This window comes from Nansenia antarctica (assembly GCF_963989245.1).
Source record: "Nansenia antarctica genome assembly, chromosome: 3".
Lineage (NCBI taxonomy): Eukaryota > Metazoa > Chordata > Actinopteri > Argentiniformes > Microstomatidae > Nansenia > Nansenia antarctica.
Window position 1 is genome coordinate 15001345 of NC_137688.1, and position 9832 is coordinate 15011176.

The window sequence follows — 9832 nt, forward strand, 5'->3', positions numbered from 1 at the left end:
GTCATTTGTTATAAAGAGCTGAAAATACAGGAGCCAACGCGGGACCGGATATGAAAACGAAAACCCAAAAAATTTAGCCAATCAAGGAGCTCGGCACAAATGTCGTACCCAGGAGCGTCTGTGTGGGCATCAGACATTGGTGCATTTTGTGTTTTATTTTTTTCGCCCTCTCTTCCTTCCCCCTTGAAAATAAACAGCCTCTGTATTTAAAAAGTGGTGAGTACGTCACTGTAACCGCTGTGTGTGTAACCACTTAAACCAGTGCTCAGACTCCACTTTCAATACCAGAATAACATGTGACATCACTTAAGTTCCACAGGGTTAGCAGAGCAGAGAGAGGCCAAGGAGAGCTTGTGTTTATGGACTGAACAGGAGTTTGGGGGAATTAGCATTCATGCTAATTGTCAAAGGACAAACTCTATGGATGAATGCAATGCAATAGAGGAACGCTAGGCTAACAACAACCGTCAGATCCGTGGCCAGGTTTATTTGTGAACCCATCACCCTTCTCTCACATGCCTCTGACTGCAAGACCAGGAATAGGGCCGAGGTCATCAACCACACACAAGCAACCCGCTTGAAAAAGAAAATTACTTTTTTCTAAGAAAGAAATAACACTTCCTGTGTCACAAGCCCTTCCTTCCTGCTGGGATTTAAAAAGCATCCTGACGTTGTTCCTGTTCCCGGCTCTCACCAGGGCAGGATGCTGCTCGCTGGACAAGACCAGCTTCCCTCTCTCTCGCCCTTCCCTGGGCCTCCCATCACCTTCCTTCCCTTTCTCTCCACCTTCACCGTCTCTCTCCGTCTTCTTTTTTTCTCTCCCTGGGCCTTCCATCTCCACCTTCTCTCCCCCTTCTCTCTCTCTCTCTCTCTCTCTCTCTCTCTTTCTTTCACCCCCAGCCTCCCATCTCCATCCTCTCTCTGCTTCCCTCCTATTCTCATCTCCCCTATCTCTTCTTGTCCGTCCCTTCTCTCCTCTCTCTCTCTCCTCCCTCACCTTCTCTCCACGTTGTCCCTCACCTTCTCTCCGCAGCCTTTTCAAACTGAGATATTCCTAGCCAGAGCTAATCCCCTCTAGTTCTAGCGGCCAAGGACAAAGTCTGAGGCAGCCCTGTAGAGTGAACTGTCTGCATCTCTCTGGCTGACAGCAGGGTCAGGAGTGTGTGTGAGTGTGTTCGTAGCCTCTGACTCTGCTGCACCTGGCAGCAATAGAGACGACAAGGCTTGCGACTCTTGCTCTCTTTGCCTCAGGCAGCAGGCTACAGAGGACAGGACTGGGGGGCTTAGTGGCGTAGCACACTAATGAGCATACCACATCATTGCATGGTCCCTGGTTCGATTCCGGCCATCAACATATCCTGCATGTCACCCGTCCTCTCTCTAGGACAGGACTAACTAGTGACCACTTTACCCTTTCCTCCCTCTGTTACCCCATTCATAATCAATCAGACTGGATGTACAGTATATATATATGTCCCAATGGTGGAGGGTATCATGCTCAAACAACAAGAGATGTCAGGCTTTAAATCTGAGGTAAATAAAACGGTATACGTTGCTATTGAGAGAATGTCACACACCACTTTTACGAACATGCACCAATACATTAGCCACAACGATCTACACATCAAACAAGGAAACAAACGCGTCTGAAAACAGACTAAACAGAGGTAGTAACAACAGGAGACGTCAAGCTTTTAATCCGAGGTAAATAAAACTGTATGTTGCTATTGACGAACACGCACCAATACATTAGCCACAACGTTCTGCATATCAAACAAGGAAAACAAACACGTCTACAGACTAAACGGAAGGAACAGGCGACAGTGGTCTAGGAACGTCTCCTTATCCTCCGGTCGGTGACTGGAGTGTCATGGAGTGTCATGGAGGGCCATGGAGTGTCATGGAGGGCCATGGAGGGTCATGGAGGGCCATGGAGGGGAGCGATTAGTGCCTTAAGATGGCCAGATCCCCAGTGGTGTGTCTCTGGTGCTGACGCTAGATCCCAACCCCCGCTCAGCTAATCTCTGGCCCTGCCAGACCCAATAGGATCAACACCCCGGCCAGCCGTCACAGAGGGAACCAACCGTTAGTGGATATCTAGAAAGAGGGGTGGGTGGGTGGTTGTGTGTGTGCGTGTGTGTGTGTGTGTGTGCGTGTGTCTGTGTTAGTGTGTGCGTGTAAATCAAAGTAGTTTTGTCATCAGCATGATATGACTCTTGAAGAAATCATTGTTTTGTGTGTGTGTGTGTGTGTGTGTGTCTCTCCAAGTTACAGTTCCAAGGCAAAGGGGGAACAGTACAGGGGCCAGAGTGTGCGGTGGAGGGGGGGGGGGCTCTACATAACATCACAATAATTGAAAAAGCTCTTCTGGACATCGTTCAATGAAACCCAGTGGTCATTCCACATATTTCAAATACTGGTTCTCTGCTCTTGCAACACATGTTTGTTCTCTGTCTGTGCTGGTTTGGACGCAGTCGTGTGGACTTGGTGCTGAATGCTGACTTCTGAGAATAACAGGGGGGTATTCCACCAATGTCACTAAAAGAAAATCCAGGCTTATTTTTGATAAGTCTCACCAAAAGTATCAAAATAAGACCACATTCTTTTGATATTAAATTCATCAAAATAAGCCTGGATTTTCCTTTAGCGATGTTGATGGAATACCCCCCTGAGCACTGCCCTAGCCATGGGAAGACTACCATGGGCTACTCTTAAGTGGGCTACTCACAGACGTAGGCACTACATTGTCATGTTTATGTGTACATAAAAGCCATATCTATGACAGATTGGACATACATGTCTAAGTAAGCGTGTAAATCATGCAAACAACAAACACGACAACAACAGCAGACCATGCATTTGACATTGATGCACCATCATGCGTGTCAATGTTGTCATAAATAAATAAGCAATCGCAATTTGCATTGCATGAGGTTAGAATGTGTCATGCAGATGAGCGAGAGGATGAGATGTGAGGCCATGTTCGTTTGTAACCTATAATGTGCCCATACATAGAATAATAAATAAACTCCACATCTGCTTGCGGTTTGATAGTCTGGCACGGCATGAAGGAATGCCGGAGCGACCGCGATTTAACGAGCCACCCAATGACATCACGTGACAGCCGTTTAATTGTTCCCTCAATGTCAGAGAGATCGGCATGTCAGTGTCACTGTCGCCTCGCCTCCTATTTTAAGTGGAGGGCCATCGATTGCTCTATTGTCGTGCACAACAGCCGTGCTCTGTCATATGCAAACCACAGGGTCGGTTTTCAGCAGAAGAAATGCACTGAGGAATGTGTTCTCTTTCTATAAATAAACACAGGCAGTGTATTGAACAAACAAAGTCCACTGGCAAAGATTAGACAATCGGTCTAACCCTGAACTGTCTAGGATAGGACACACTGGGACACGGTTAAGAGACAGTGGTGTCTGTGCAGAAGGCTATGGCGGACTCCTAAACCTAGAAGGACGAGATAAAGAATCCTTAACCGGGCGATAAAACTTCAAGTCACTTGGATCTTGGAATGGCCAGGCTGTAGATCTGGGGACCGTTGTGATGATCGTGTGTTTTTGAAAAGCGAGCATTTTAAGCTCCTATTGCCCTGCTGCCTGCAATGTTCTAGCCTTGCATACATACGGTACACATTCAATGTCAGGTCGTTTGGTATGGGCCTATGTCTACATCTAGGCTGCGACACTTTAAATGAATGTGCAATAATACTATGTGCAATATGACAACCCTCGGGTACATAAGGTTCAGAGATAGGAAATGTTAGAATAGGTATAGCATAGCATAGAGTACAGCACCGTGTTTTATTTGTATAGTATAGTAGTATAGTATAGTGGATAGTGGATATAGCCTTTATTTATGTAAACCAGCTCTTTTCCCTTCTTGTTTTTAGTATTTTTTTCCTAGCACCAGGGGAGCCCCTGCTCCCAAATGTCGTTGTATGGTACCTGTACTGTATTAATGACAATAAAGACCATTCATTCATTCATGTCGAAAAACAACGACTAAAACAGCAAAGTTGCAACTTGCAGGCCTGTCTTATTGACCGGCGATGCGACCATAAGATATGAATGTGATCGACGTTCTACATTGACAACAACGGACAGACGTGCCGCTTTGGTAACGTAGTCAGAATGTTGGTGACATAAGTGGCCGGGTTCCTATCAGGTCCCTAAGCAGAGGTGATTATCTCCAGAGAGAGAAACAGCTTAGCGGGACGTGGAGAGCGCATACATACGCAACAGTGCCGGGCTCAAAGGCAATATTTAGACAGAAAGAATGCAACAATGTAACACCGTAGCGAAGGAGTGGCAGCGGAAAGGGATCTGAGAACACAGTGTGATTTGAACGCAACCGAGGCTTGGCTTCACGCTCGATCTGTTGTTGGCCACATAAGTATCCACTCATAGATCTAATAGCTAATAAAGATAATGGTTCAAACCTGTTGCGTTCTTTCGGCTGGATTCATCATCACAGCCTGGCGAAAGCTGTTATCCACATAGGACGCCATTGGTATGGAAGGAAGGCGTAGTTTTGGAAACAACTGCGATCGCTTATCCCAGTTGTCAACTTGGGAATATCCACGGTTCGGTTATTCACTCTTTGCGCCCTCCTTTTCTTCCACGCCTGTTTCGACACCCTCCGGTAAGGGTAGATAATACGGTCCCCGGGCCAGGCCACAACGTGAGCCTCGGGGTTTCGTTTACTGTCCCCAAACCCGATGCCACAAGGCGAACACCAGACCAGTCCCACCAGAAAATAAAAATTAAAAATTAAAAAAACAGGAGGAAAAACTTCTGATCAAGGCGCGGTTAGAAGAATCCCCAAAATCCAGACTGACAGTTGATGTCTGGCGGTGATGTTTTTCTTTACGGTGAAACGGGAACTGTCCCTTTATTCGAGCCGACGCGAAAAGCCGATCCTTGAGTCTTCAGCATTCTGCTATTGATCGCGAAATGCCTCCATGTATCCGCCTGCCAAGGAGATATAACTCGCGTATCCTGACAATAAGAGGTGGCCCATGTTGAATAACACCCCTAAACCGTACGCGTTTTACAAAGGTAACCTTTCGAAAAACATTACGATGGTTTTAAAAGTGCCGATCGCTCCAGAGCCGACAGAGGCTTGTGTTGTACCGTGCCACCATGGTGACTGACTCGAGGGGAGGAGAGTCCTGGGCGAGTCCGTTCACACGGAGCCGGAGGACAATGAGGACTCAGACACCGTCTCTTGTCGCCATCCACCGACAGAAACCGGCACGACACGACCGATACAGAACCTCTGGAGAAACTGACGACGAGTATGGAGGACCAAGTCTGTCAAAATTAACAATAAATATATAGACACATAAATGAATGTATGTACAAATAAATGAATGAACACACACAGTATAACGAAATACATTTCTATATTTATTTATTCTTTTCCACATTCATTCTTTCTTTTCCACATTGTTTTCCACATTCATTCTTTCTTTTCCACATTGTTTTCCACATTCATTCTTTCTTTTATTTGTTCATACATTCATTTATGTGTCTATATATTTATTGTTAATTTTGAGACTCCTCCATAGACGAGGAGTGACTTTCAAGAAGCCTTACGGAGAAAAAAAAATGTTTTGTAATGTGCTTACACTTAGACCTATAGGCCTTAATGGGAAATATAATCATTTTTAAAGCCAGTTATTTCAGTGTGCGGTGGGTAATAGGATTATAAGGCTTCACGATATTGCAACTCGACAATAAAGACGCTGCTGAACTGTCTGTCGGGCCATGTGACGTCAGTCGAGGTCGAAATCTCGTAAAGTGCCCGGTGCGTTACCATACCAACCACTGACACCGTGACAACCGCGGGTTGCTAGGCAACAGCCACTGACTGACCCCATGACCAGGACACACAGCAGGGTTCATATTCTCGCCCTCGGGTGCCCCAGTCTTAAATACGTCTCCAGCTGATGCGATCTAATCCGAAAATAATAGTGTCAAAGAAGGCAATAATAGAGAGAGCACACAATGATACAGATCAATAAATCGTCCCGAGGAGGAGGAGGGCCACCCCAAGCCTACGGACAAAGGATGCTGTTTACAGGTGGGTTTAGTTGATGTGGAACATTTGGGATGTGTGTTACATAGTGATTACAGAGTTAGGCAACACTGTCCATTAATTGATGTATTTGTTTTCATTATGATATAGCATAACGTGAGCTTAGAATTATAAGGTTCTATCTCCATTTTTGTCAAAATTGAGTTTTCTACATAATCTGATCCATTAGGTGTTTATTAATGCCTGTGTGGTGTTATTTTTAAAATGTTGACATTTTTGAGTTAGTAATTCATAAAATACAAAGGTTCCATCTCACAAAACATAATGGAATGTAAAAACGTTGACGCTCAATATCTCTGAACTACCCTAAACCGAGATAGAACCTTATAATTCTAAGCTCACGATAATTAGGTTCTGTTGTATGAGCTGAATATGTGGAAATGTTGTTTAATTGCAGGCTAGGGGGTCTTATGGCCTAGGCCTATTTGTTAATTAGTGCGATTTTTAAAAGTGATTTAGTCGTCAGAGATTGGCCCTAAAAATAATCGGAAAAACACTTAAGAGAGTTACTCGATACCGGTAGCTCATTTGTAGACTTTTCAATCTCCAAAGAGAACCCCCCTGACTGTTTCTGTTGACTGGTTTCCACAATCTCACATCTTGGTTCTATCTAACAAGGTCCAGACGGAATTGGAAACTACCGAGAGAGATTGATCGATTTCCCTCGCCTGGTCGGCGTGGGTCCCATATCACCTGAGGGTACAAGCGATTTGAGTTACCTGTGCCGGGCGGCGCCGTGCACCCCCCATCCTATGCCCAAACACTGCTACATCGGGGGGGTGGGGTGGGGCATGCAGTATCACCGGCTGCTGAACAGCAGGACGCTGCTCAGCAATATGCAGATTAAGGTGGGACTCCTATGATATCCATGATGCTAATGAGATCATTAAGCTGATATGGTGGCGAGAGACGACCTTGATAAGAGGCATTCACAAAAAAGGAGTAGTTTGGTAGTGTATTCATCTTGCATGCATGAGGCTGTGCAGGTCTATTTAGCATCTATGTAATTCCTATTTTACTACCACACGTTTTTTTCTTCTTCTGATGACATTTTCACAGAAAAGGTATTGAATCTGAATGGCTTATTATTATCGATACAAATCTAAAAACCTTGCCCTTTATGAATCTGTTGGTAGTGGTAGTGGTGGTCTAGTGGATAGTGAGTTGGACTTGTGATCGGAAGGTTGTGAGTTCAAATCCCGCCTGAAACCACACCACTACTAGTGTGCCCTTGAGTAAGGCACTTAGCCCTCAGTTACTCCAGGGGGAATGTCCCTGTAATTCGTAATTGTAAATCGCTTTGGATTAAAAGCGTCTGCTAAATGGCAAAATTATTAATTAAAATAGATAGATGTTACTTTATGATGTATGTTATACGCTCAATAATGCCTTATAGTCACAATCATTGAGGTGTCCTATTCCTATCATATAGGCCTAGTTATTTGTGACACCATGAAGACATAACAATGATGTCACAATCCATACAATTCGAAAATCTATGTGTCTGTCACAAACAATCATGACCCACATGACAGAGGATCTCTTATCGAAAGACTAAATACATGAAACTATTACGACAAAGCCAATTCACCCTAAATGCAAACAAAGCCAATTCAACTGACAATGCAAATGACTCTACAATTCTTTCAGAGAGCTGAATTCTGCTCAGCCCTTGAGGACAGAGTGACTCACAGATACCAGAACCCATGGTAAGGCCAGCGTTGTAACCTACCCTTCAGGCCATTCTTTGTCTTTTTGTTTTCATCAGTCACTTCCGACTCATGTTACCTGTGGGCCGCGCCGTGTTGTGCACCTTGCTAATCAATGGATGGCAATAGCCTCAGAGAGGGCTGTGTTGAGCGAATCAGGGGAGGCTGGTGGAGGCAGACGCCGGAGGATGGGCTCTTTGTAATGCTTGGGACGGAATGAGGAATGGAATCAAACACAACATGTCCTCATTCCGTCCCAAGCATTACAAGGAGCCCCGTACTCCGATGTCTACCCACGCCTGCCCCCCCTTGTAGTCGGAATGTAGTCGGCTACAGGTGCTCCTCTGTTCATTCATTATGCATGATGGCTTCCACCTCTACAGGCACGCACCGCCCCACTTTCTGGAACAGCAATCTGCCGGGGCCCGCGGCCGGCTGGCGTGGACGCACGACACGTACGACAGCTACAGCCGAGATAACAACAAACGTTTCCTTCTCAACAGGGTGAGTCATTAACTCCTAGGAATGCGGCACGTACTGTACCCGCCCCTGGAAAACCTCACTATGTAGGACAAGTTGCATAACTCGGGATACGTCTGGCCCACTAAACTGAATAGGAGAGATAAAACACAGGGCCCCCACTTCCTTTCTCCCCCTCCCCTGTGTTTGCAAGGGCTTTGTTTGGAGCAATCACAGTGTTCTAGAGTGTTCCATTATAACAGTGTTCTAGAGCAGTGGTTCTCAAACCTCTCCTCGGGGACCCCCAGCCCAGCCGCTCCACATATGTCATCTGTTCCACCACCAGCACACCTGATTCAACTACTGAAGTACAAAGCAATTATGATTTGAGAGGTTTGAGAACCACTGTCCTAGAGTGTTCCATATAACAGTGTCCTAGAGTGTTCCATATAACAGTGTTCCAGAGTGTTCCATATAACAGTGTTCCAGAGTGTTCCATATAACAGTGTTCCATATAACAGTGTTCTAGAGTGTTCCATATAACAGTGTTCCAGTGTTCCATATAACAGTGTTCCAGATCTACGTTCACTTTCAGTGATCAGTTATCCATCCACTGCACAGCTTTTCATTTCTTAAAAAAAAAGTGTGTACTTTCGTACGTCTTTGCTCTTGTTGTCTACTTTGTTATATTTGGTATTTATGACACAACTTTACATTAAAGAATTGCCTTCATAAAAGGGTTGACAAGTTGCTCACATTATAAGCATTTCTGAAGCATGAAGCTCACCTCTGTCAATCCAACCAATTGGTTACGTGTCTGTCTGTCTGTCTGCCTGTCTAACTGTTCCTTTGTGTTTCCCTTCCAAGAGAGATCAACTTACTGTCTGTCTGTCTGTCTGTCTGTCTGTCTGCTGGCCTGTCTGCCTGCCTGCTATCTGTCTGTCTGTCTGTCTGTCTGTCTGTCTCTCTGTTGGCCTGTCTGTGTGTCTGCCAGTCTATCTGTCTGTCTGTTCCTTTATGTTTCCCTTCCTCGAAAGATCAACTTTCTGCCTGTCTGTCTCTCTGCCTGTCTGGCTATCTAACAGTTCCTTTATGTTTCATTCCTGGAGAGATCAACTTGCTGTCTGTCTGTCTGTCTGTCTGTCTGCTGGCCTGTCTGTCTACCTGCCTGCTATATGTCTGTCTGTCTGTCTGTCTGTCTGTCTGTCTCTCCGTTGGCCTGTCTGTGTGTCTGCCAGTCTATCTGTCTGTCTGTTTTTATTAAGTTTCATTCCTGGAGAGATCAACTTGCTGTCTATCTGTCTGCCTGTCTGCCTGTCTGTCTGTCTGCCTGCCTGCCTGCCTGCCTGCCTGTCTGTCTGTCTACTGCCTGCCTGTCTGTCTGTCTGTCTGTCTGTCTGTCTGCCTGTCTTCCTGTCTATCTAACAGTTCCCTGATGTGTCCCCTCCTAGAGAGCTCAACGTGCCAAGAGGAGAGCAGCAGGCCCCTCAGAGGAGAGCAGCACCACGCTCCCTGACATCGTCAGAGTGAACAACGGCCGTCAACGTTGA

The 9832-nt window shown here is 45.6% G+C and overlaps 1 protein-coding gene across 1 annotated transcript; it reads left to right on the top strand.

The window, feature by feature from the left end:
- Positions 1–5995: 5995 nt before the first annotated feature.
- spmip2 (sperm microtubule inner protein 2) lies at positions 5996–9832 on the top strand (the record flags this gene model as incomplete). Its single annotated transcript, XM_080526956.1, has 5 exons — positions 5996–6099; positions 6733–6962; positions 7765–7823; positions 8207–8327; positions 9734–9832. The coding sequence occupies exons 1-5, from the start codon at positions 6024–6026 to the stop codon at positions 9830–9832; spliced, it is 585 nt and encodes a 194-aa protein (XP_080383082.1). The 5' UTR covers positions 5996–6023.